Raw genomic sequence first — 26381 nt, forward strand, 5'->3', positions numbered from 1 at the left:
TGATTTTAACAGGAGCCGCTACACAGCCACATACGGTCATTCTGAGTCTCAACGCCATGTGCAACAATCTAAGGTATAATGTATGAACAAAGGTAAAAAAGGACAAGTCGAACACTGTAACAATAATTCATTTGTTAAAAAAAATAAAAGAACTGGACTCAGAAGAGTTAAACTACACAGGGGTGGGGTGCGTGTCATTGTATCATTGACGTCATTTCTCTAATTCACTCATTCATAAAAAAAACACTCCACGGAAAATAGCGCAATTGCGTTGTATCATATGCAAAAGGGGAAAATCGCAACGTATAAACCACTTTCATTCATAAATAACCACCGGAGTAGAAACTGAATAAACCCTCGAAACCGTGACTTAACATTTACAGTTTGCAGAACTCTCCTGTATTTGAGTAACGTAGATTAAAACAAGAATATTTCTATGCCGTTCTTAAGAGTTAGCATTAAATAGGAGAAAAGGAGAGTCCCCAATACACGATCACAAGGGACATTCATTAAATTAAATCAGGTCCGGAACAGCACATTTTACGGTTTCACTTTAAGCTTGTTACAATGTGTTTAATGTGCACCTGCAGAGAAAGTGTTGATAACCAACGAATGGAAACTTTCAAAGAAAATTACTCATTACCAACTCTTGATGCCCGCTGTCGAAGAGGTGAAAGTTGTTTTTTTACACCACTGTCGTGCAGAAGCAAAGAGGCCCCTTTTTTTTTAACAAAAAGCCTGATGTTACTCATGACAGAAAATGACTGCAAACGCTAAATGGTGTAGTTTTCAAAATCTGTATATTTAATATTATTGACGATCGGCAAAACAAAACAAAATTAGAATGGTGCACCTCAATTTATATATTTATAATATTATATATATATATAATCTGGCTACACCAAGTAACGACAGTAAATATATTTGAAATATTAGGTTACCGTTCTTCATATTTTTAAATATTGCCCTAGCTATATTAAAAGATACAATTTCTGACTGATGTTGAATCGACAACCGGATTGTATGTTAAGTAAAATTAAACTAATGTTAAACGATATTGTGAAGTGGTTTATCTCAGTTTCCTGAAAGCAGGAAGCTATTCTGTACATGTAAATCATAGTTTGGGAATATTCCTCAATACCCACAGCATCGCAACATACTCTGCAACAGTAACCGGGCAGCCTGTTCAAACCGGACATTTTCAGGTATATAAGCTGTAGTGAGTTTGTATTTGCATTCAGGGTAAAAAAAAAACTTCAGACAAACTATGTAAATTAAGCTCTAAGTTAAACAATAATCATATCTTAATGCACATCTTTAAAATCAGTCTAAATTATAATTAGTACTCATGATTGTAATGAATCTGCATGCACCACGGCCTTTCAGGGATAACATATTAACAACCAAGAGTTGGAATTGTTGTCTTCTGAGGGCCTGAGGAACATCCCTGATGATGGTAAATGCTTCAGCAGAAGAGCAGGGGGCAGCAAGTGTGTAGATTCAACCTTTATTGAGCTCAATACACACAGTGCTGACTCTGCCCCGCAGAACAAACACACTGCCAAAGTTTTCAAACCCTGTTTCTACAGTACAGCCTCATGTACTCGTTTCATATTCAGGTGGTTTACAGTCTGTCCTGTTCTTTAAAGTTAATCACTCTTGATAACTTCGTTAGGAGCTGATCAATTACTGTTCTTTTTACAAAGTCAGCTCTTACCTTTAACAGCCCTTGAGGCACATTGGTGACAATACAGAGCTTTATGGTTAACATGTTGCAGTAATTATTCCTTACGTGTTAAGTACTAACTCTATAACCTTTAATACGTGTTTATACACGTGCCCCCCTTCGGTAGACAATGTGCATGGAGACACATGAAGCCTGATATTAATGATCCACTATCTAACTTGTCACATTGCTTGGATGATGTTGAAATAATTGATGCAACTAAACTTCTTACATCTGGACTGTGAAAGGGATTTACACTTAGTTGTTCTCCTTATTGATTCTGGAAATGTGCCAGCCTTAGTTTGACTATTGATACTTCCACCACCAGCCTTGATGGACAAGATGAAGTTCTTTTGTCAGAAGTCAGTGTTTAGTTTTCACCATGCAAAATGCTTCTCATTGTGGCCATAAATATAAATATTTGACTCGTCTGTCCAGAGAACATTCTTCCAGTAGTTTTGTGGATTATCCAGGTGCTTACTGGTGAACTTGTGATGGGCAGCAATGTTTCTTTAGCGAGCAATGGTTTCTCCCTGGCTATACTACCATGAAAACAATTCACATTCATCCTTTTCCAAATGGACAATACTGACAGAACACTGACATCAACTATAGTGAGAGAGGCCTGCAGATCCTTAATTATTGCTCTAGGGTTATTTCTGGCTTCCTAGGTGATTTTTTTGGCTCACTCTTGGGGAGATCTTCTCAGGATGACTGGTCCCAAGTAGTGTTCTCATGGTTTTGAATATTTTCCATCGGTAGGTTTGTCTGACAGTGGGAGGATGGAAGCCCAAATGTTTACAAATGGTTTTGTAACCTTCTTCAGACCGATGAGCATCAACTACTGTTTTTTTCTGAGGCCCTCTGAAATCTCTGCATTTCTACTGAGCTGTATAATGTATAATCCTAACCAAACTCACAGATAGAACAGTTTTTTTTTATATATATAGGACAGGACTGCCCACACTCAGTCCTTGTTTTCGTGTTAAATAATTATTTAACCATTTGACTCTAATCGCCTCCTCAATTGTGAAGTGTAAAGTAAGTGTTTGCTTAATATTTCACATACTATGATTATTCAGTTATTTTTTTTTTTTCAACTTCATACACCACTGTATCTCAGAAAACATTGAGATCCTTTGGCTGTTTATGCAAAGACCACCTCCAACAAAACAAGGGTATCATGGTAAGAAACTGTAATTCCCATAATTACACTGGGGGTTCACAAACCTTTTCTCTTCACTGACATGCTGTACACCCCACACATCACAATGGGCTCTGGGGTTGTTATGAAATGAACCCTGGTTATGTACTGATGCAGCAGGAGGTGAAGCTGAGTACCTGTAACCACAGGGTGTACTTGACAAGAACTGCTTGACCTAGTTGGTTATGCCCACGTATAAAAGGGGCCATTTTCAAAGGAAACGTGTTAAAAGAAGAAACGAGAAACCTTTTCAATTGGTCAGGATACCTCTTGGTTTTTGTATATATGTTCAAGGTTTCAATTTTTAAATTAATTTTCATTTTAACCTCAGCTGCATATTTCCACTTGCTCCGTATGCCATTCTGTCCAGGAAGGAGACTGTTTGAAGCAAAGGCAGCAGTCCTGAAGCTGACTGTTGGATTGCATCTGACAATCATCTGTTACAAATAAGATGGGAACGGTGATGTTGTTAGTACTCTGTTGTCAAATCGTCCAACAGTAAGCATGTACACGCTGTATACTTTAAATATTTGGAGCTGTTAGAATGGAAAAAACAGTAACCGGGAAAAAGAAATCAGTCTGTTCTTATAGGCACACTAACCAGCAGACATTTTTGAGTAGGAATAGATCTAACTCTAGGTTTATTTTTCAATCATAGGCATTTTATTGTACATTTTGCATACCTGTGGTAAGAGAGTTTGGTAAATTTCTGACCTCTGTTTTGTGTATGATTAAATAATTTCATATTCCTGCCAATTCATTTCCAGAGAGACTGTCTATCTGCCATTAAACCAACTAAGGCCTGGTTATGCTCTGTGATTTACAAATAGGATTTCAGATCAGTGACAGAATGTGTAAAAAAGAATGAAAAAGTAGAGTCTAATGATCAATATATAGTATATTACTGAATATATCATTAAAGAAAGAGATATCAGTAAGTTATATCTGATGCATAGGGTGTTAAGCATTAATTAGTTCATGCTGAAATATTAATAAAAAGCATTGTAATAACAGAGCAACATTTTCCTGTGAGATATATTGATAAACAGTACAAACTACCAGTTATTTTAACAAAATATGTTTTATGTTAAACTAATTTGAAAGGAATTTATTAAGTCAGTAGATTCTTCTAATTAATAATATGCATAGTTAAAACTGAAAGTAATATACAGGTTGGATGTAAGGAGTTTTATTGCACTGTCAAAGATATACTGATAGAGTATTACTCATCTTTATCTTTATTTACCTTCAAGCTACATGTACAGTAATCTACTGGAAATGTATGATCTCTATCATCTGTAGAGTTGAATTTATGCAGACAGCTCAATTCTTGCTTTAATACATTTTTTTCCTGGGAAGAAGATGAAACAGAACTAAACAAAGAGAGACAATTCTTATTTAAAAACATCTGAATCAAAGATCTGCTCAAAGATCTGAACCAATGAAAAAAATACCATGTTAAATATAAAGTTTTAAAAATGTTAATAGAAAATTAAAACATTAAACTTATCCTGAGATCTTGTTACTGAATTATATCTAAAGTCCTTCTTTATTTCTATCATAGGTTCGACCATGTATGAAAAACAAACTTCAGTAAAAGGTTCATGACAATAAAAAGCAATTACGTTTGTAAATTCATAATACAAAATACAGAAATGCATCACATCTTCCAGCTATTTATAGTTCATAAGAGTTCTTGGCATTTAAAAGTCATGTTTAAATTGCTGACCTTTATCACTTTTATCATTCAATCAAGATGGAAACATTAAGACACTTGGCATAAAATGCACCAAAGCTGTATCTGTGGAAAATATGCATTAAACACCTAGAATAAGATTTTTTAAAACTCCTGCCAGATTATTTAAAGCCCCAACACATACAGTAACCAAACCACAGGTGTTTATTAATGGAAAACATTCAACAGCAAGGCATAAAGTAAAAGCCACAAAAAGTCTCCTGTTTTGAGTTTCTTCAGAAGTATTGAACATAATCTGCATAGTGCCACTACATACAGTATGTAGCATAAAATACATTGGAACCTAACAATAATGATTTCAGAAAGAAAACAGTTATACTGATTTTGAATTTCCATGTAGTCCTTTCTCAGGGTTAAATGCAGTATGTTGGGTCTTGCCTCCAGATTCCTGGAGCAGAGAACAGGGAAGTGCCTGTAATACTATAATTCCATTATGGTTGCTACAGAATTCCTCTCGGTACATAGGCAACATTATGTGGTTATGTTATTCCATGCTAGTCCAGTGGAAATCATAAAATAATTTGACTTAAAATATTGTTACACTTTTCTCTTTTAGATTGATTCATTATTTTGTTGGTCTATTTTCTGTCTTTTATGTTAGATTATTTGAACCTTATTTTCCAATGCAAAGCCAAAGAAGCCCCCAACTCATTAATGTGAAGAACACCTTTCACCAGTGACAAGGTGCTGATGAGCAATATGAAGATACAGTGCGCGTAAGCATAGCTGAACAATATGACTCCACCCCCAAAATCATCAATTCTGGCATATGTCATTATTGCAAAGTCTAGGAACTGCTATAATCCTGCCCTGCAAGATAAAATAAAAGGAAATGGAGAAAGAGTACTGACAAATTGTGTTTCTCTCAGACAGTACAGCACCTAAAATGGCTTTGGTCAGTGACAATCAAGGGAGCAGGGATTCACCATTGTCTAACTGAACTAGAAATAGCTCACCAGGATCACGAAAACAGGAATTTCTGGTGACAAGGGGATTGTCTGCTTCAGTAATTTTCCAAAGAGGCACAAAGTTAGAGATGACAAACAGCTCAAGATGAGGCGGGTTTAGTCAGCATTGCCTTGCCCCACTATCCCAACTTCTGAAGAAACAAAGGCCCAAATTAGGATATTTTCCAACTCAATGCTTTCAACATGGTTATTACCCCTTTAAGAGCGGCGTGAGAAAATCCATCCAAAAACATTTAAATAGTAGTTTCAAGCAACAATAGCTTTCCCGGCTAGAAGCTTACCTCACCATGTCATCTGGGACAAAGTGATTGACAAGTCTGCATCCAGTCCACCTCCATTTGAGCTCTGACAAAGGCCTCCTTCTAAAGCGCAGTGCTGCTTCATTGTTTCACACACAAACAGCCCTAAAGAGTCAGGGCTGACATCACCCCAGAGACATCCTGAATCACACAGCCGTTCCATTAGAAGGCAAAAGCCAGTTCCAGAACCATCTAGTATCAGTAGTCCTGCAATTATCTTGTTAAACAATATGGTCCTGACAGCCTGGCAGGCAAACCAAGAGCATGAGCTCAAGCAGCAATCAAAATGTCCCTTCTGGTTAATTAAAGTACTATTTTAATCAGCCCCTTCAGGGATTGTTGCCATCGCTCTTGCTTGATAGTGGCAATAGTAATAAAAGAGCTGAACATCTTTTTCAGGATACAGTAAGAGGACCCCTACCTTCACGGCACACCCAGTAGTTCCCAGCATTTCTGTTTGACAAAGTAATAGGTACCAAAATAAGTGACGGAAAAAACGAAAAACGAAGACCGAAGCCCTTGAGGACAGGGCTGCAAGAGTCTTGATGGTGAAATGCTTTCCCTGGTGCTAATCATATAACATGTAGTGTCATTGTACAACGCCTCAACATTCTCCAGCCACACCAAGTCATGAAATACTGGGTGAAGAGATACAAATGGCCACAGCCATCAAACTGATATGCCAGCTACACGGAAACTATCCACTTCCCTACATACAGTGACTTACATAAATATGTGACATCAATAACTTTTAAGTTAATGTATGAAAAAAAACATAAAACGTACTGCACTTTTGTAGGAGTGAGCATTGAAATGTTGAGCCCATTTTACAATCCAGCACTGACAATGTTTTCGGTTATACCAGAATGATAAAGATTTTCCAGTCACCACACATTTTCAGAACTCTCTTTCATTAAATTCCCTTATTTACAAAACAAACAAAAAAAAGAAAATTGAGAATGATTTGCTGGGACGTCAGAGCTACCTTTCTGCATGGTTTCTATGGTGCCTTAGTTATTAAGCAAGTTTTTTTAGAACAAATCAGGAAGTCCAAACTTAATGCGTGGATTTTGAATGAGAACCCTAGTGCCTCAGAAAATAATTGTCTTCTAAGAATTGTTTTACCATAAAGAAAATAAATCCCTGTTCACTAAAGGAACGTTTTTGAAGGATTGTGTGTATCTCCTGATTTAATAAACTGATCAGAATGGTGAATCAGAGACTGAAAAGAAGATAAGGGCCCCAGTGCTACCACCATCTCCTGAAGATGGTTATTTTATTATAAAGTTCAAGTAGGGAGCTGTGTCAGCAAGCGAAGGCTGCAAAGGAACAGGTAACAGGTTTATTCCTGCTGAAAAGAATAGAAAGGAAACACAGCATTTTTGTTGTGGATTCTTCTTCTGGTGTGAGAAAGACAGGATAGATGGCAAAGATTAAATAGCACAGGAGAACAGTGGAAAAGTGGAGGAGGAGGGAGAGGGGAGAGGCAGGGAGGCCAAGCAGGAAGTGTAAAATGCAGAAGGGTGAAGAAAGGTGAGAGGTCAAAACCTGCATGAGAGTAGAGAAGACTACACAAAAATAAGTAGATCATTGAGAGAAGGGGAAAGGTGTGAACCCAGTTTCAGGATGAGTTTTGTTTCTGTTGTTTCTGCTGTGGGAGTTGAGAAACCCCTCTTTGAGAACACAGACGGAGAGATCAGTGTGATCATGGCCATCTGAGGTGAAATGAGAAATGATGAGCTTGGAGAGATCTTTTATCCTCACAGCCCGAACATGTTCTCTGAAGCGGTCTCCAAGTCTCCTTCTGGTTTCCCCAACGTAGATAGCTGGGCATTTTTTGCAGGAGATACAGTAAATGAGGTTGCCGGAGATACAGGATGTCGTCTGGGTGATCTGAAATTGTCCTGAGGGGCCCTGAATGAACGTGTTGTTAGATGTGTACTTGCAGGTGATGCAGAGAGCTCTGTTGCAGGGGAAGGTGCCTGGTGGGGATGATTGCCGAGTGCAGTCGAGGGAGCTGTGAACAAGAAGGTTACATAGATTGGGTGGTCAGTGATAAGAGATGATTTGGTGGTCGTGTGATCTTCTCTATTCTCATGCAGGTTTTGACTTCACACCTTTCTTCACCCCTCTCCACTTTGCACTTCCTGAGTGGCCTCTCTGCCTCTCCCCTCTGCCTCCTCCTTCACTTTTCCAGCTTTTGTTCTCCTGTGCTATTTAATCTTTGCCGTCTACCCTGTCTTTCTCACACCTGAAGAAGGCTCCACAGCCAAAAACAATGTGTTTCCTTTCTTCTTTTCAGCAGGGAATAAACCCACTACCTGTTCCTGAGTTGTATTAATATCCATGTACTTTTTTTTATATATATACATATAGAACCCAACATGCACACATTAGACATTGAATACAGCTCTTTTAAACATTCTTACAATGTGCAGGCCTTCATTTTAGTTATAAAAGTTGTCCTTTTTTCATTTTTCGTTTGATTTGTAAGTATCAGTGCATGGGACTGGTACCAAAAATGAGGTCCAGAGATGTAATACACAGGAAGTTGTTAAATAATTCTGCTTCTTTGTTAATTTATCTTTTGACCTATTTATCATCAGTTTTGATTGTTACGTGAAATGTGACTTTTTTAGTTGCTGTACACATTACACAACACTATTATACATAGGCCGGCACCAGACAATTCTAATGTTAGGGTAGGTTTTATAAACATTTCGTAATTTCTATTGCTCTGGTCTTTAACCTGTGTCAGATTATGATTAAGAACTGAATGACACAGATTCTTGAGGGGAAACATACAAAAGCAACTTCTTATTTTTTCCCTGAAAGCAAAGCAAGCGTGGGAGGCTGAGGAAGAGGCAGAAGACAGGCAGGCTTTCGGAAAATTGATTCTGATTATTTAGCATGCAGGAAACACACAAGCCCACTCTCACATCTGGTTTGACTGGGAGGTGCACAGAATGTGTGGCTCAATACGTGAAGAGCTGGGCAGTGTGGTTTGAGCTAACAGGTACACAATGTTCCTGGAAAGCTTTAGTGACTAATACCCTGCCACCCCCACTGACCACAAGGCTTTTGGCTTACTTTCAATTGTATTTTTAGTACAGCTTCACTGTTAGCAGCTCTGCAGTTGAGGTACACTTCACTGTTCTTCTTGTTGTTTGCAGCAGCCAAGGCATGGGTTAGTACTCAAAGCACTGTAAAAAAATCTTTCTTTGAGAGTTTTAATCCAGAGATGTCTTTCAGATCGAAGGACCTGAAAAGTGTGTGCACAGATGCAAACCTGTAGCACACAAAGAATTTCCATTTGAGCCTATTTAAAAATCCAGCTTTTGTTTCTAAGCAGCAATAACTGGCAACTTGATCATCACAACTGACATTTTTTTAACTACAAAGAGGTTATTTTAAAGCCCTTATTAGCATATGTTTATCCTAATTATGTGAGCACCTCAGAAATTGATATAGTTAACTCTAGCAATGAGTGCTGAATGTAACAGCCTCACACTTACCTGATCTGTAATGGTTTTTGCTTTAATCAAAGTTTAAGAAAGACCACGAGTTGATAAAACAGTAAATTTGAATTAAGATTAAATGTAATCCTCTTGGATTACTACTGAAAGAAATGTACCTTGACAAAATACATTTTTCCAGTAATCAAAAATTCAAGGTTCAAATTCAAATTCATGTCAACAGCTTTCCATAGATATACAGTATATACTAGTAACAGTGTCATTGGGATCCTTTATGATTATACTCATATTTTATTGTAATTAATTGTCAAATTGTAGCATAATAGGACTGAGGACTGGAGGGTTCTAGGTTTAAAAATGCTTGTTTAAAAAAGTACCCAAATTCCTCCAGTAAATGCCCAGTTGTATAAATGGTCCTACAGGCCATTTCAAAAGAAAATTTGCTCTCAATTAAATTGACTTGATAAAATAAAGGAATAAAATATTAAATAAAAAAATCAGAACAGTTTAACAATAGCAAAAATTCAAAATGCCAGAATGTGCATTTCCACAGCACTGATTCCATGAAATATGTAAGGTAGGCTTTCTATGTGTCACCTGCAATTTGTAATTGTTAATGTAATTGGGTTTTTTTAACTGTAGTTTGAATTTTATTTCAAAAAGCATATTCTGAGAACTTAAGCATATCTTTCAATTCAATTGAAATATGTTAAAAAAGTTGCACTTTGAAGTGCTGATGGGCAACATCACTTTGTGGTTATAGAAAAAAGCCCTTCCAAAACAATACAAAATTTAAGTTGATTAATTTGACAGAAGCCTCCTCAATGTATGTTTCTTATGAACATCTGTTATGACAATCAGGTCTGAGCTGTACATTAAAACAGATGATACCAAGGTGTTATCACCATTTTTTCTAAGAATGTTTTAAACACAAATCCAGAGTGTTGAGGATCAATACAAATCTGTTATTTTTTATATCTATTTTTCAAGGAAATGAAATTCTGATGCTTTGTTTCTTCCCTATGACCTCTCTGTCTACAACTTAAAAAAAACATTGTACATTAAGGACACAAAATGAGAAATTCATTTTTTTGTCAGTTCCTTTGCCTTATTAAACATTCAGCCACTGATCCATATTTTTGTTATATTTTTTTACTGTTAAAAAAAGATTAAAATATTTGTACTCCTTCAAAAAGTGCAAAATATTTTACAATGAACCAATCTCACTGCAAAAATTCTCAATCCTGTCTTAAATGCAGACCAACCCCTTGTAATATTTTCACAAGCCTGCCTTTGGACAATCCACAGAAAACAGCCACTCCAAAACATGAGCTCCAGCTCTGCTGAGCAGGCCGATACTGCATCCACAGTGACGTGGGCACTGTGTACCAAACACCTGTGGGTGCCCAACACTGTAATTTCCTACAGAACTATCACCTTGGTAGCTGTACAAAAAGCACTGCCTGGATCATAATTAATCCAGCAGGCTCTTCATTACTGAAATGTGTTTCACACAAAAGCTTTCCAGGAAGGCTGGAAACCTTTCTCAAAACTGTATCAATAAGGAAGACTGCTGAAGCCACAGTCTCATTTACTCTATTTTACGGTTATTCCTGTTCACTTTCAAGTTTCCAAAGCCACTGTTCAATTTCTTTTGAAATGAATGAAGCAATATTATTTCTGTAAGGGACATACTTTTCCAAAATGAGTTCCCTGAAGCAAAACCATGCAAAATGCAATTTAAACTAAAATGAATTTATTTTATATTTTCCGTTCTTGTTCTTTCTGTTCTTATATTCAGCCTTCTGTAGCTCCTTGTACTACCAGATCTATATGATCCATTCTTCTTTGAAGTGATGTTGAAGCACTATTTACAGGCAAATGCTATCATCTTCTGCTAATCATTTTGGAAGATTAGGCCGCTCAATGCTGTTTTGGAGACAGCACCTTCAAACGCTGACTAACAAATTGTGCTAAAACATGCAATATTTTCAAATTGAGTTAGAGATTAGATAATATTTTCCCTTAAATATTTAAAGATTAAAGGGCTAGGTAAACACTCTCCAAACACTGCTTTTCTTCCTGAGCTTCCTAGCCACAGTTGTCTTAAATATTGCCCGATTTACAACAGAAACGTGTTCTTTAGCAGTTGTGCTGAAAAACAGTCATGGTACACGATATATTTTACATTTGTAAAACTCCTGTGAATTAAAAGTGTAGTGCACAATCAGCATGATTATGACAGGAAGGTTACAAGTGCCACCCTGTTTGTTAATGGTTACAGATGCTATGCTGTTAAAGTGAAGTGCCATCTGCTCAAATGGATGTACAAAGTGCGCAGTGTACAATCCAAAGAAATACACAAAGATTTGAGTTACTTCAATATAAATGTTTATCACACTTCTAGAACTCTATGACAGCATTGTTCTTTTACACAGTGTAAAAATAATTTTACACACAAACTGTACAAAGTACAAAACATATCAAACAAGTTTGCTTTAGATTTTTACACCCTTTGCCTTTTTTATCTGTTAATTACATAAGTACAGCTGCATGAAATGACCTCAGCTGCCATCATTTGAGGACCCTGTGGAGTCTACTCAATACACCATTGTTTCTAGATATTTGTAAATCATGGAAACAGTATGCTTCAGCTCATGATCTTATTGCAAACACTGATTTATACTGAAAATAGCACAAATGTTGGCACAGCAGTGTACACATAGCATACCGATCATCCCTATCTCAGTAAACATCAGAACTACAGTATATAATAATTATTCAGATAACGGTTTGCAACTTTATTACTGTGATTGAACATGCAAACTCCAGACAGGGGCCCCTGTCCAGAGCTGATTTAGGACAGAGTGCTCTGAAGTGCTAATAAACACGCTACCATACCACTCCACGTCTATAGTTCTTGTAAATTTTAGTCAGCTGCCTGACTTGCAAAAAGTCCCCAAAACCAAAAGATAAAATCTGAAAAAAAAAACATTCCATTATTGCAAAGATGTTTCCTTCCCGTTACAGATGCATCATCATCCATAATCTCTCCGATTTTAAGGGAAAAAATATTTTAACGTTTAAAGCCATAAATAATTTTAGCTCCTTAGTTTTAATTTACAAAGAAAAATGACTCGCTTCAGATTCTCCATCGTGTTCAGTACAGCTGTGAAACTGAGATGGCAAAATGCCATTCACTATAGCAATTATTAAAAGCACTTCACTCAGAAACAAAGGGAAAAAGGTCCTCAAACAATATTTAAGAAACTGTCTCACGCAGATGAATTTGTTGACTGTAATTGTGGGGACAGGTAGGTATGGACTATTTAAGGCCATCCTGAAAAAACTGCCCCTTTATTAATTGCCCCCCGGAGGTTACTGCAGTTCAGTGATTGCTCAGCTGTAGCCAACCACATTACGAACTGTCATTTCTTCTCATACTTGAGCTCCGAAATGTGGTGGGTGTGGTGGGTACTTATTTTAAGCAACAGACCAGCCCACCTTGAGGAACAGAAAGAGACGAATTCCGGATCGACAGAATGAGAAATGGACCTGCAGCAGTTCGCGTGTGCTCAGTAAGGTAAGAAAGGGAAAAGAACAGGGTGCCTCTCAGCTTTCCATCGTGGCCCCAGAACTCTCCAGGTGCTTGGACTTCTTTTCACCCTGCTGCTCTGGGGTGGACAGGTGTTCCAGCTCATATTGCCCGTTTTGAGCCATCGGCCGCACCTCTGAGGACCGCGGCCCCCTCTTGTGCTCCAGAATCGCCTGCATCTGCTGGCCGGCGTACTCAGGCTTGATGGTGAGAGGCCCCTCCGGCACTTCTATGCCCAGGATATCAGACACCATGTAAGGCCTGAGCCAGCCCACCAGGGGGGTACTGCCCGGCGTGTAGTGAGTCTGTCTGTGGTAGAACAGGAGTCCGTCCACCTGGGGAAGCCATCACACATTAGCACAAAGCAGCTGAGAAAAACCAAACAGCTCCGAAACCCTGAAAGCTATGAGAATGAAGTGTTCGTGCCAATGTCCGGTTCAAGCACAGATTTCCCTAGGCAACGATCCAAGACAAGGCAATGGAAAATGGTCATAAAATAGTAGAAGGATTAAATTATGAGCCTTATGTAAAGTATGGAAACAGCCTTTAAAGGGGAACTACGGTCCTAATTTCTCAGATGGGTTATTAAATCTTGGTAAAAAAATAAATGAATTGACTTTTACAAATGTCAAATTAAGCACAAAACTGTGAGCTTTGTGAAAGTACTGTAAGTGAACATATCGTCGCAAACCCCTGGTGTCGCCACAGGTGAACACAAGAGTTACCAAGAATTGCAGAGTGATGTGGCCCCTTCCTGCTCACCAGACACCGTCATGACTAATGTAGTGGAATGTACGAGAGAGAAAGTACAGGCTGTGTCGCAGATATTTCAAAAAAAAAAAATGTTCCAATGTGATCAGCATGCAGCATTAACAAGATTTTACTGGATTAAAAACGATGTATTCACAAGCCTGGTTGTTTACAATCTAATAGGACCGCTTCACCTCAGTGGATGTCCTGTTGCCTCGTTCTGAATCGCAGAACATGGTGCTGAGCAGATCCACAAATTGTGTCTATTTTGTGATGTAAACTAAGTTCTACAAGTTACTGTGTACATTTTACTTTTATTGTGGTTTGAAAAGCACTTATCAATGCTGATTCTTTCTAGCCCCAGAATATAAAAATAGTAGTGCAGTCCCCATTAAAGGCTGTGTGGTATGTTTAAGTTGAGAGCTAATTCTTCTCTCTCAAGAGTATTCATAGCTTTCACCACAATCAGATCTGGCTGGGGAACTAAAATCAAATGGCCTTCCCGTTATTCCTATTACATTTTTCTGGAATGAAAGAACATTCTACATAATATGATACTACACCCTTTTCCAGAACATGGCTCAGAGAAACCAAGACAGTGATCAATAGTAGATGTCAAAGTGTGTGTGTGTGGGCTGGAAGAAACTTACAGGGTAAAATTTCCAAAACCTTTCCAATTTAAGTCCCACAAGTTTCAATTTTAACAGGATATGAGAGCAATGGCATGTATAAACCACCCAGCAAAATTAACCTCACACTGGCTGACCCATATTTGTGTTTCTCTGAACATTTTACTGGAATCTAGTTGAAGTGAATTTAAATGAATATTTATGATTAAGAATTATGATTATGATTATGATATAGAAGTGTGTTACGGAATGAAACTCTAAAAGTAGCCTTACTTTGAAAGCATATTCCTTGGCCAGGGCTTGCTGGATTGGCTCCACTGTACACGAGACACACTGCAGACTAACAAATCGGAACTGTGGAGAAAATCATCACACAAATTATTGCACTTTCCTCCGAAATCCATCAAATCCAGTTCATTGTATGACAAGTTCGGAAAATGTGACAACACTTAGTTCAAATGGCCCTCAAAATGATTCCAGCATTCAAAAGTGTTTTTGCCATTTACATTGTAAACAAATCAAAATGTTTAATTCTTCACTCAGTGACAGAATGATTAAAACACAGTCCAATATAGCTGCTTGATATTGCCAAGCCCCGTGGTAAGGTTAAAATACAAACTTTGCAAACTCTAAAAACATCATTATACAATTACAGATTCAGGCAGGAGTATATACTGTATACTCAGACTTCCTAAAGAACAGGTGGTATGAAACACTAACACTTCACCAGGTAGGTATGTGCCAACAATGAGATCAGGACTGTTGGCAAGATGATCTAAATGTGGGAAACATGACAGGCTGAGCCTCACCTACGATCCAGGCGCCGCGAGTTCGAGCCCGGGGCACAGTCACTAGCCGACTGTGACTAGGATGCCCAAGTCCAGCACGATAAGCTGGTTCAGAGTGGGGCGGGATTCGTCAACCCTTGTGGTTCCCTGGACACTTGTCAGTGAGGGACACCCCTACCCTCCTGTTGGCTCTCTCTCGCATCAGAAGGCACACTCGTCTCCATTTGGTGGTTTGAACCAAATCTTTGAGCTGACGTTGCCTTTAAATGCGACCGAGAATACTGCAACCGGCACGTCGCTCCTCCTGCCGTCGGAGGGGGGGGTGGGGGGAGGAGAACAAAGTAATGTAGCCAATTCATAGAGGGGGATTATTAGGAGGCATGGGAAATTTGCCCAGAACACAGGACTTTTCGAGAAACACCCTGGGGTTTTTAATGACCACAGAGAGTCATGACTTCTCCTGTACCCTCCTGCTGGCACTGACTCTCTGGTATGGGGCTATGGGCACGGAGGAGCGCTTAGAGACGAGTGGCTCGGAGGTGGGCGGCTCGCAGGAGTCTGCCTCCACTTCCTCGCTCTCCCTGGTGTGAGGCTCAGGGGAGGAGGGGGTACTTGGCCGTAAGACGAGATGCAAAACGTCACTACTGGCGAATCCGAAACTGGGTGAGTGTAATTTAAAAAATGGCAAGTATAAACTTGAAAAGAATAAATAAATGAGGGCGTTCAAAGAAATGGTGCTTACTGGATTTCGCTTCGTGATATCCGTCAGGTTTTCGGTTTCCTGGACCTTAGACTGCAGCCAGAAGAACCGGAATTCAGTCTGGATGTAAAGCAATAAACGGAAAAGAAAAGGCATTTCTCCAATACATTGAACATGCCAATGCAAACAATAGCTAATGATTTCTGAACTTAGCCAGTTCTCGAGAATTTGAGTTTAGCACATGATAACATTTTTCCTGAACACTTAGCACTAGTGCTGCAATGAACACTGCCTCCCCTTGTTCTGAAGTTTGTAATAGCTATTAGTGTTCTGAAAAATAATAAAAGCTCTAATATTCACTGCACCTCACTCACAGTAGCTTAAGCCCGTCACTTCCTGACTCTACCCTTTCTTACTTCATCAGCTCCTATGAGCATATCTCAGGGAAATGGAGTTCCCAGTCCCAGACCTTAGAGCTTTAATACAGCAGTTTTGTTTTAGTCTCTTTAAATCATTAAAAGCTTAAGGTCACTGAGATAGGAAGCAATCTGGGCAAACTTTGGTGGAATTTAACATTCCTCTCAAGTGAAGAACCATTTCAAACTGCAGGAAACGCAGAAGACCTGCTGGGCTTCCTGAAGTGGAGGTTCACCACTTTAGTACTCACTCAATAAGCATTTCTCATTTCCATCTGCTGCAATGTTCTCTACGATCACATTCAAAACCATTCAATTAAATATTCTAATCTTTTGTATAGCAGTCAAAGCAAATGGACAAGCAATTCAATCTATTCAGTCAGGGGCAGTCAGGGGCAGTCAGGGGCAGTCAGGGGCAGTCAGGGGCAGTCAGGGGCAGTCAGGGGCAGTCAAACGGCTTGAGCCACAGCAAGTCTCTGCTGCAGCTACTCCTGACAAAGGTGCTGGAGTGGAAAGGAGGGACAAGCGGAATACAGCTGTGGGAGTGGGAATTTCTTGTGGGGTTGCCCTGATCTTCCGCTCAGAAACAGCTGTGAAGTATTACATGACCCCGAGGATAAATCCTCCTCCAGATGGTGATTTAATCCACAGTGGCAGATCCATGACAATCCATACCTGACAGTCATACACAGGATGACCTCTCCAGCACATGACATCCAAAATGTAGAACGTCCTGTCCACCTCGCTGAAAATGCAGTCAAGGATAGTATAATCTAAACAAATCAGAGACAAGCAAAACATAAATCGTGGGATAAAGACAAGTGCGACACGAAAATGAAGGCCTTTTCAATAAGATCAACAAATTATTTCGTAAAAAAATAAACGTGCAGAGGACTTTGAGGTGTTCAAGTGTGACGATCTCTAGAACAATTTTGACAAACTAAGACCTATGCAAATGTAACAAGACTAAACCACAATCAGTGGGTGACAGTGATATTCTTCTCTCATCTACCACTACCATACTGGTAGCTTTGAGAAAAATAAAAGAAAACTCCTTGTAACAGTTGCAGAATCCTGCTGAAGCTCCAGTACCTTTTCCTACAGTTGAGTACTGCCTGTTGCCTCCTGGTAACAAAGATGGAAATCGATTTACACAGTAGCCACTTTTTGTATAAGCTGCAGTTGACCCCTGAAATACAGATTGTGAACAAGTCAACAACAGCAGTATGTCACAGATATTGTATTTCACTGAAAATGGGAACTACAGTCAATCAAAAATGAATGTGAGAAACAATAAATACAAAGCCCTTTAAAACAATGAAGTTAGTCTACGGGACGTTTTGAAGCCATAAATAAAAGCAATAAAAGACTCAAAATCAGTTAGTTCAATGTTCAAACAATTTGTTTCTGCTTTTCTAATCAGACCGAGATCAAGATTTTTCAGCCACAAGATTAAAAAGGACTTTCTCAGCTTATAGCAGGACACATTCTACGATCCATAAATTTTCAACTACAGTAGAAGAGACTGAACTGTGAAGACACAAGAATTTCCCTAAACACTCTACACTTTGAAAGACCAGAGCATGAGAATCATATTCCAATCGTGTTTTAAGTATTTTAATAACTCCAACTTAATTTTATATAAAGGTAAAGACAATCTTATCACCTGGGAAGCCAAAAAGGGTTTCAAGCTCAGAACCCACAAAGTAAATGTAGAGGTATATCCCCTTGGCTTAAGTGTTTTTAGTGCTAACCTTGCCTATACCAGTAATGTTAATTTCAGTTGACATTGATTAACAATGGTTACTGAATCATACTGTCACAAACAATTCTGAAGCAGATCATTATCTGTTATCAATTATCATTATCAATTCTTGAGCTAATTTTACAAATCCACCAAACTTGACAAGTCCCTAAAGTAAAAGTAAAATAATATGTTCAGGTGGGTAGCTGCGTCAGCAGGCGTAGGCTGCAAAGGAACAAGTAACAGGTTTCTTCCATGCTGAAAAGAGAAGAAAGAAAACAACATTTCTGCCATGGAGCTTTCTATAGGAGTCACTGAAATGTTGTGTTTTCTTTCTTCTCTTATCAGTATGGAATAAACCTATTACTTGTTCCTTTGCAATAAAAGAATATGTTCATTTAAATTATTCCAAGAAGATGGAGCTAATTTGCCTGCTATCAATATCACTAGTCCCTCTACCCACCCCTGATAAAACCACCTTAATGCTGAATTCCTCCTGTGAATATAAAATAAAGTGCAATTAAACGGCTTCTTACCTTGGAGGCTACCACAAGAGATCTCTTTCCAACAGGACAAACCACCATTAGCCATTCAGTGGCCAAGTCTGAAGGGATGTCTACCAACCACTCTGACAGCATGAGCTAAGGAAAAGGAAATGAAGACAATAATAACAGATAGTCCTATGTTTTACATTACTAAACTGTAGTTATGAACACTAAGTAAAATTAGAATGTATTTATATATGCATGTGAAATTGAAATATAAATATTAAATCAAAGTGAAATAACAGAATTGGATCATTAATTTTTTTTGGGTTACTGCTGCTCCCTCTCGTGGCCAAAAGGAAGAATTATAAAGGAAAAAATACACTAATCGAACTCTCTCTGGTCCCATACCGTTTAATAATTAAGAAAAACATCCTCTCTCCCAAATTGATATAATACTAACAAAGCTTCTAAAAAAATCACAGAATGCTTCTCTTCCTCAACTGCCAGAACTTTTGGTAAAAATAATCCTGATCTGATCTCTAAAATTGTATTTTTTTTTTTTGCTTTTTTAAAATGGTCTTATCCAACACCAGGAAATACAACATATACATTAAATCACAAATTCAAATACAATTCCCTATGTTATTATACAAAATGTATGAGCTTTACATTTGACCTGAGATGACCAGGTCTACAGTTGGCAGCGAAGCTTGAGGTCACCTAATCCTGGATCAGTGCAATTGTGCTGCAGGACATGTCAAGACACTGACCTGATTGGCGTAGTGCCTGGGCAACTTCCTCTTCTCCTCTGTCTCCATGCTTTCTACCTCAGTCTCCCCCTCCTGCTTCTCGCCCTCCAGCTTCTCGCCCTCCGGCTCATCATCGCTGTCCGCTCCTGTCCAGTCACCCTCTGCCAGGCGACGGGCATGGTTCACGTAATTCAGCCTCTTCCTGCAAACCACCGAAGAAACGTGCAGAGGGTAAGTATCGACAGCTCCAGAGAACATTCATGAGAATGTGACAAAGAGAACGCTAATTCGAATTATTAATCATTATACAAACAATATTATTTATATAAGTATACATATGGATTATAATAATCCACCTCCAATGTGTGGTAGAGTAAAGAAGCCTATTGATAGATGAGGATTATTAGGAGGCTGATTAAGTTCAGGAAACTGGGGTTCACCCCCCTACTCTTTTTGAGAAATGCCCTGGGATTTTTAATGACCGCACAGTCAGGACCTCGGTTTTATGTCTCATTTGAAGGATGGCTCCTTTTTTTTTTACAATATAGTGTCGCCAAAACAATACTGGGGCATTAGGGCCGCGGGTGAGCACCCCCTACTGGTTCCACTAACACCTCTTCCAGCAGGAAATATAACTTTACCAGGAGGTCTTCTAGTCAAGCCTGGCCAGGTTCACACCTGCTTATCTAAAGAGGGCTGCCAGCTGTGATTTGTAGGAAAATACACCTGCGGGCAATTGAGATGAGAAACAGGGAAGCAATTTGGAGAAGCCCTGTAACCTGCAGGTCTATGAGAGCTGGACAGAAGTCAGAACACCCGGTGAAAACTCCCATGAATGTGGGGAGAGCATCCAAACTCCACACAGGCAGATGCCCAATGAAGTCAAAGGATGCCCTGGGGCTGGGAAGAAACAGCCAAGAGCACCACACACCGCACCCCTCCTAAACTGCAGTAATGATTCTGACGTCATCAGTCAGCTCTCCGGCATGGAGACTCAATAAGACTGGTACAAAGAAGCAGCTGTTTTCCTCTATAAGTGCCACACAACACTTCACGCAGCAAAACCTTGAGAAAAGAAGACATTCATACTTTTCCCCTCCATGACAAAGTTATCCTATGGTGAACATGTCCCAGCAACCCATCTGAGCAGATAACAGTGTTAAGAAGTATCTCTAATTTCAAACTTAAATTAAAGTTTGTTACAATTAAATTAATATTTGCATTATTTGACAAATGTTGAAAGTGCAACAACAGGTCTAGTGGTGCACTGGAAGTGGCGTCGCATCTGCTGTACTGAGCTGCAGTAGGAGACTTCACATGCAGCTGGAGGGTTAGGGAAACCTCCCTTTGGTCCTGGGAACAATCTGGCTGAAGACGCATGCTGAAGTGCTGACCTGTACCTACTGTAGGTCGTCACTCACGTTTTCTGCAGCTCCAGAAACCTGCGGCGTCTCTCGCTCTGCTCCAGCACGCTGTACTTGCTCTTGTACTGGGCCAGTCGCGGGTGGGGCGCTGCCGTACTGTTGGGGTCCTGAGACACCGAAAAACTGGCACTCAAAGCCTGAGTGAGGTCATCCATAATGCTCCTGAAAATTATATAGAATAAGTGTCTGTTAATTATATGATATATACCTCGAGACATTAAAAAATGCAATACTACTAGTTCCAATTCTCGTTTGTTGTGTTTAAAGCTTCCCATTATATATGTAAATAGGAAAAAAAACAGCTTTTCACAGACCTTTAAATGTTCTTTACTGTTAACATCGATGAAACTGTCAAGACACGGGGATCTGAAAGCACAATTGCAGTGGAAGGAAATGATCAGCTAACTGATGTCACCGCCCCACGATCTGTCCGCAAAATTTTCGATGCACGTACGTTACCTTAAGATCTTTTTAGATATCTACAAAGCCGGAAAACAAACCATAACTGTTTACCTGTTCAAAAAGTCTGGAAACCGAGACACTGCTGGTAACTGTCGACGGCTAAAGACGTCATCAGAAGGGGAAGCTCAGGCCGAGCTCGCGACACTTTTCTCCCAGAGACGGCAGCACTGAGTCTGCGCAAGACAATGGCGTCCTATCGACAGAGCCGGAGTGCAGCATGTACTGTATCAGGAAATGTAATTAAAACAGATTTGGGGTCAGAAATGTATGTTTTACTGTATACGTTTTAAAAAAAAAATAAAACAGTCATCTAACAGTAAACCTAATATATATATGCAATTCCAAACAATGTAGTCTTGGAAAGAAATTGCGGTCCGATTTGCAACATTAACATTTCTCATAATATTGGAGTCCTTTTTCTCGGACGTGGCAAGAAATTGTGCGCTCATTCTCTTGTGTAACTTGCAGACATTTCCTTTGTGTGTCTCGCAATAGTACATAGTACATACCTTTTGTCTATACCATTTCACACTTACAATTGGGGATATTTAGTCAGATCACGCGAAAATGTCGTTTCACAGCAACATTATTACTGATTTATTATTATTTTCATTAGCAGGCATTTTAGTTGTTAATAATAATAATAATAATAATAATAATAATAATAATAGCTTACACTTATATCGTGTTTTTCTGGCCACTCCACTCAAAGCGCTTTACAGTAATGGGACTCCCCTCCACCAGGAGGGAGGAGAAGAGAGGGATGAAGCCAGTTCAGAGATGGGGATTATTAGATAGATAGATACTTTATTGATCCCGTGAGGGAAATTGCAGTGCAACAGCAGCTTAACACACACAACACAGCCACAGTGTAACGAATTATATACTAATAGTACAATACATACAATACAATACAAGAGTTACTCACAGTCCGGACACACAAGAGGAAACTAGAACAGAACAGTACACAGAAAATCGTATCACACGTATGAATATAAATATAGATGTAACCATAGATATAAATATAAATATAAATGTATTGCACAGGTCCCTGGCATATATTGCACAAAAGTGGTTGTAAACGGGAAAAAGAAAAAGAAAAAGAAAAAGAAAAAGAAAGAGAACAGATGTAGCAGTATATGTGTATATGCGTTTAGTCCAGAAACAGGTCACTGTCGCTGTTGCCTCTGCCAAGACGCAAGGTGGATGCGTTGTACAGTCTTATGGCAGACGGCAAGAATGACCTCCTGTAGCGCTCCCTGTCGCACCGTGGGTGAATCAGTCTATTGCTGAACGTGCTCTTCATTCCTGCAAGCCTGTCATAGAGGGGATGGGAGAAGTTGTCCATGATGGCCTCCAGTTTGGACATCATTCTCCTCTCAGCCACTACCTCCAAGGGGTCCAGGTCAGACCCAATGACAGAGCTCGCTCTCCTGATGAGCTTGTTCAGCCTTTTGGAATCTACTGCTCTAATCCCAGAGCCCCAGCACACCACTGCGTAGAAAATGGCACTCGCTACCACCGACTGATAAAACATGTGTAGCATCTTACTACACACATTGAAGGACCTGAGCCTCCTCAAGAAGTAAAGTCGGCTCTGTCCGTTCTTATAGATGGCCTCGATGTTCTTAGACCATTCCAGTCTATCGTCGATGTGCACTCCCAGGTACTTGTACGAGTCCACCATCTCCACGCCACTCCCATGGATGTAGACAGGAGTAGGTTTGACCTTTTTCCTCCTGAAATCTACCACCAGTTCCTTTGTCTTTGTAACATTCAGTTCCAAGTGGTTCACCCCACACCACTCCACAAAGCTGCTGACCAGTCCTCTGTACTCCTCCTCCTGCTCACCCTTGATACATTCAACAATCGCAGAGTCATCTGAGAACTTTTGCAGGTGGCATGACTTTGAGTTGTACTTAAAGTCCGAAGTATAGAGGGTGAAGAGGAATGGAGAAAGAACTGTCCCTTGAGGTGCCCCTGTGTTACTCACTACCAGTTCAGACACGCAGTTCTGAAGTCTCACAGACTGTGGTCTGCCCGTCAGGTAGTCAGTGATCCACGAGGTCATGGAGGCATCGACTTGCATCTCCTCCAGCTTCCTCCTTAGAAGTAAGGGCTGGATGGTATTGAAGGCACTGGAGAAGTCGAAAAACATGATCCTTACAGTGTTGCCAGCCCTGTCCAGGTGTGAGTAGGCCCTTTGCAGCATGTAGATGATCGCATCCTCCACACCAACACTGGGCTGGTAGGCAAACTGTAGGGTGTCCAGTGATGAGCTGACCATGGGTCTCAGGTGGGATAAGACCAGTCTCTCCAGTGTCTTCATGATGTGAGAAGTCAGTGCAACTGGTCTGTAGTCGTTGAGGACAGAGGGGCGCCCTTTCTTTGGTACCGGGACCAGGCATGATGTCTTCCAGAGCACCGGGACTCTCTCCAAGCGCAGGCTCAGGTTGAACAGTCGCTGGAGCACTCCGCTCAGCTGATCAGCACAGGCCCTCAGAACTCTGGGACAGATGTTATCTGGTCCTGTGGCCTTACCCCCGTGCAGCCTCTTCAGCTCCTTCTTCACCTGGTCAGCTGTGATGGTCAGCCTGGCCCGGGGGATGATGCTCATAGTGCTTTCAGTGCCGGAGGTGTTAATGGCGGAGGTGTTGGAGAGTGGCAGCTGTGGGGGATGTGTGGGTGAGCAGCCGTCGGGGGTTGTAGCTGTAGGCGGCCATGTTTGTGGGGGGATGGAGGAGGTGTTGGGCAGTTGCAGCTGTGAAGGGTTAGGGAGCGTGTGGCTGTGGGGGGATGGGTGTTGCGCCACAGAGGACCCAGAATCAAACCTGTTAAAGAACTGGTTCAACTTGTTGGCCATCTCCAGGTTCCCTTCTGTTGCAACCCCAGCCTGTTTGAAGCCAGTGATCTCTCTCATGCTGCTCCATACATCTCTCACCCTATTCCTTTGCAGCTTGTCCTCTACCTTCCTCCTGTAGGCATCCTTGCTCTCTCTTAACTTCTGCTTTAGCTCCCTCTGTACACGCTTGACCTCTTCCTTATCTCCCCTCCTAAAGGCTCTCTTCTTGTCATTCAGAAGAGCCTTCAGGTCGCTGGTGATCCAGGGTTTGTTATTTGAAAAGCAGTGTACGTCTTTGGTGGGGATGGTGTTGTCTACGCAGAAGTAGAATTAGGAGGCCATGATTGGTAACGGACACTCCGGCTGTGCTGACCCCTGCGAATTCCCAACATTTCTGGTAGTGGGAGACTGCGTTCGCGCTCTCCCCTGATGTGCTTGGTCCAATATCAGATACGGAAGAGTTACGACACCACGAATTACGTGGTTGCGATAGGATCCCAGTTTGAAAGGAGTCGATGACACTGCTAGTTCTCTGTTTCTTTTAGTTATAGGTCCGGAGAAGCATTTCAAGCTAGTTCCACTACTCCTTCCGGACAGTCAGGACAAAAGGACAGTGAGTCTTTTTGCTGTAGTTTGCATTATTTAGGATAATTATCGAGGTTAGCCTTTATTTGGTCATGGGGGGCCTCGGTACTGTATGCTAATTCTAAAGACAGTTTCACCTGTTTTCTGATTTCTAGGTTCTGTACCAGTGCAGAAATGTCAAATAGTGAATGGCTGTACCTCTATTGTATCCGTGCTCAATGAATGAAATCAGTAATAAATTAATATATGTATAGTTATACGGGGAAAAAAAGATTGGTAAAGGCCAATAGGAAATTTGGCCAGGACACCAGGGTAATACCCCTACTCCTTTCGAGAAAGTCAGGACCTCGGGTTTATGTATCGTTCGAAGGATGGCGTCTTTTAATTTCCCCGTCACTATACTGGGGCATTTGGACTTACACAGACCGCAGGGTGAGCGCCCCCTGCTGGCCCCACAAACACCTCTTCCAGCAGCAGCCTTAGTTTTTCCCAGGAGGTCTCGCATCCAGGTACTGACCAGGCTCACACCTGCATCACATCACCTGTATCACAACACTTGTCGGGTTAAACCAAAGAGTGCAGTGGATACTTTTAAATTGTATATCCCGAAATATTTTACTTATATTATTCGTCTACATTAAATCCAGACATTCACAATAGTTTCTGTATGGAAGTGTATAAGTGTTTTGAGAAGCCTCCTTTAAAGGCGCTATATAAAATAAGGTTATTATTGAATACAATTAATTTTCCGTTGAAATTAAAAGTTTACGTCTCTAACTAGGTGGCGCTGTCAGGGGAATAAAGACTAGATCCGGTTGCAGATACTCTCCTTGGTCAGTCACCGCTCCTCAGTTGTTTTGAATTAGCTGCTGCTCTAGCGTAGTACCTATTGAAAGCAGCGTGGCTTGGTGACGCGAAATTTGTACAGATTTTTTTGTGCACAATTTATGCAGGCTCTGCGCTGACCTGTGTACGTTTTCCGCGAACACTTAATATATAACACTTTCCCAGATTTTCCCATTTTTTATTTATACTATGGTTTTGCTAACTGCATTTTTTGTAGATGTAGCGTGGACACCTTTGTATAGGAGCAGATGATCAGCTCCGGACCTGACGTGGAGGCGGTGAAGATCGCGATTATAATAGCAGACGTGGACGTTTCACGAGCTTTAAACTATGTGGTATCACGATAATAGCTATAATAAAATGAATGGTTGTCATACAAAAACTGTATACCAGCAAGTGGTCTTCAAATATACTGTAATATGTAGAGATACAGTATAACAGATGCCATATCACCCTGCAGCTCACAACTGGCAGCCCACTGAAGCTCAGCAGGTGTGAGCCTGGTCAGTACCTGGATAGGAGACTCCTGGGAAAAACTAAGGTTGCTGCTGGAAGAGGTTTTTAGTGGGGCCAGTAGGGGGCGCTCACCCTGCGGTCTGTGTGGGTCCTAATGCCCCAAGGATAGAGACGGGAACTATTGTTAAAAGGCGCCGTCCTTCGGATAAGACGTAAAACTGAAGTCCTCTGAATCTCTCTATGGTCATTACAAATCCCAGGGCGTTTCTCGAAAAGAGTAGGGGTGTAACCCCGGCGTCCTGGCCAAATTTCCCATTGGCCCTTACCATGGCCTCCTAATAATCCCCATCTATGAACTGGCTTCATTACTCTGCTCTGCCCCCCACTGAGAGCTGGTGTGTGGGGAGCGTTCTGGCGCACTATGGCTGCTGTCACATCATCCAGGTGGGGCTGCACACTGGTGGTGGTGGAGAGGATC

The 26381-nt window shown here is 40.5% G+C and overlaps 1 protein-coding gene and 1 long non-coding RNA gene across 4 annotated transcripts; one reads left to right on the forward strand and one right to left on the reverse strand.

Moving 5' to 3' along the window:
• Positions 1 to 11797: 11797 nt before the first annotated feature.
• snupn (snurportin 1) lies at positions 11798 to 21374 on the reverse strand. 3 transcript variants are annotated; one of them, XM_088641778.1, is made up of 9 exons: positions 21226 to 21374; positions 20710 to 20874; positions 19310 to 19490; positions 18588 to 18692; positions 17400 to 17496; positions 16983 to 17080; positions 15934 to 16011; positions 14677 to 14757; positions 11798 to 13359 (listed from the first exon to the last, which is right to left on the reverse strand). In XM_088641778.1, exons 2-9 carry the CDS (start codon positions 20865 to 20867, stop codon positions 13042 to 13044), a joined length of 1116 nt encoding a protein of 371 aa, XP_088497904.1. In that variant the 5' UTR covers positions 20868 to 20874; positions 21226 to 21374; the 3' UTR covers positions 11798 to 13041. The 3 variants fall into 3 exon arrangements, with proteins under 3 accessions (XP_088497904.1, XP_088497906.1, XP_088497905.1); XM_088641780.1 differs by having other exon boundaries at positions 21172 to 21358; XM_088641779.1 differs by lacking the exon at positions 21226 to 21374 and adding an exon at positions 21027 to 21219.
• On the forward strand, positions 21353 to 25716 carry LOC148659489 (uncharacterized). Its single transcript, XR_015940501.1, has 3 exons — positions 21353 to 21439; positions 24562 to 24629; positions 25665 to 25716. It is a non-coding gene; the product is annotated as an uncharacterized LOC148659489 (long non-coding RNA).
• The last annotated feature ends 665 nt before the right edge of the window (positions 25717 to 26381 follow it).

Source organism: Lepisosteus platostomus, chromosome 7 (assembly GCF_059453375.1).
Source record: "Lepisosteus platostomus isolate fLepPlt1 chromosome 7, fLepPlt1.hap1, whole genome shotgun sequence".
In the NCBI taxonomy this organism is placed as follows: Eukaryota; Metazoa; Chordata; class Actinopteri; order Semionotiformes; family Lepisosteidae; genus Lepisosteus; species Lepisosteus platostomus.

Coding starts and splice junctions, on each gene's coding strand:
- snupn (XM_088641778.1), bottom strand. CDS start 20,867: ATGGATGACCTCACTCAGGCTTTGAGTGCCAGTTTTTCGGTGTCTCAG. Junction 17,497..18,587: donor CTCTTGTGGTAGCCTCCAAG/GTAAGAAGCCGT, acceptor TCTGTATTTCAG/GGGTCAACTGCAGCTTATAC. Junction 13,360..14,676: donor CCAAGGAATATGCTTTCAAA/GTAAGGCTACTT, acceptor TGGCTTCCCCAG/GTGGACGGACTCCTGTTCTA.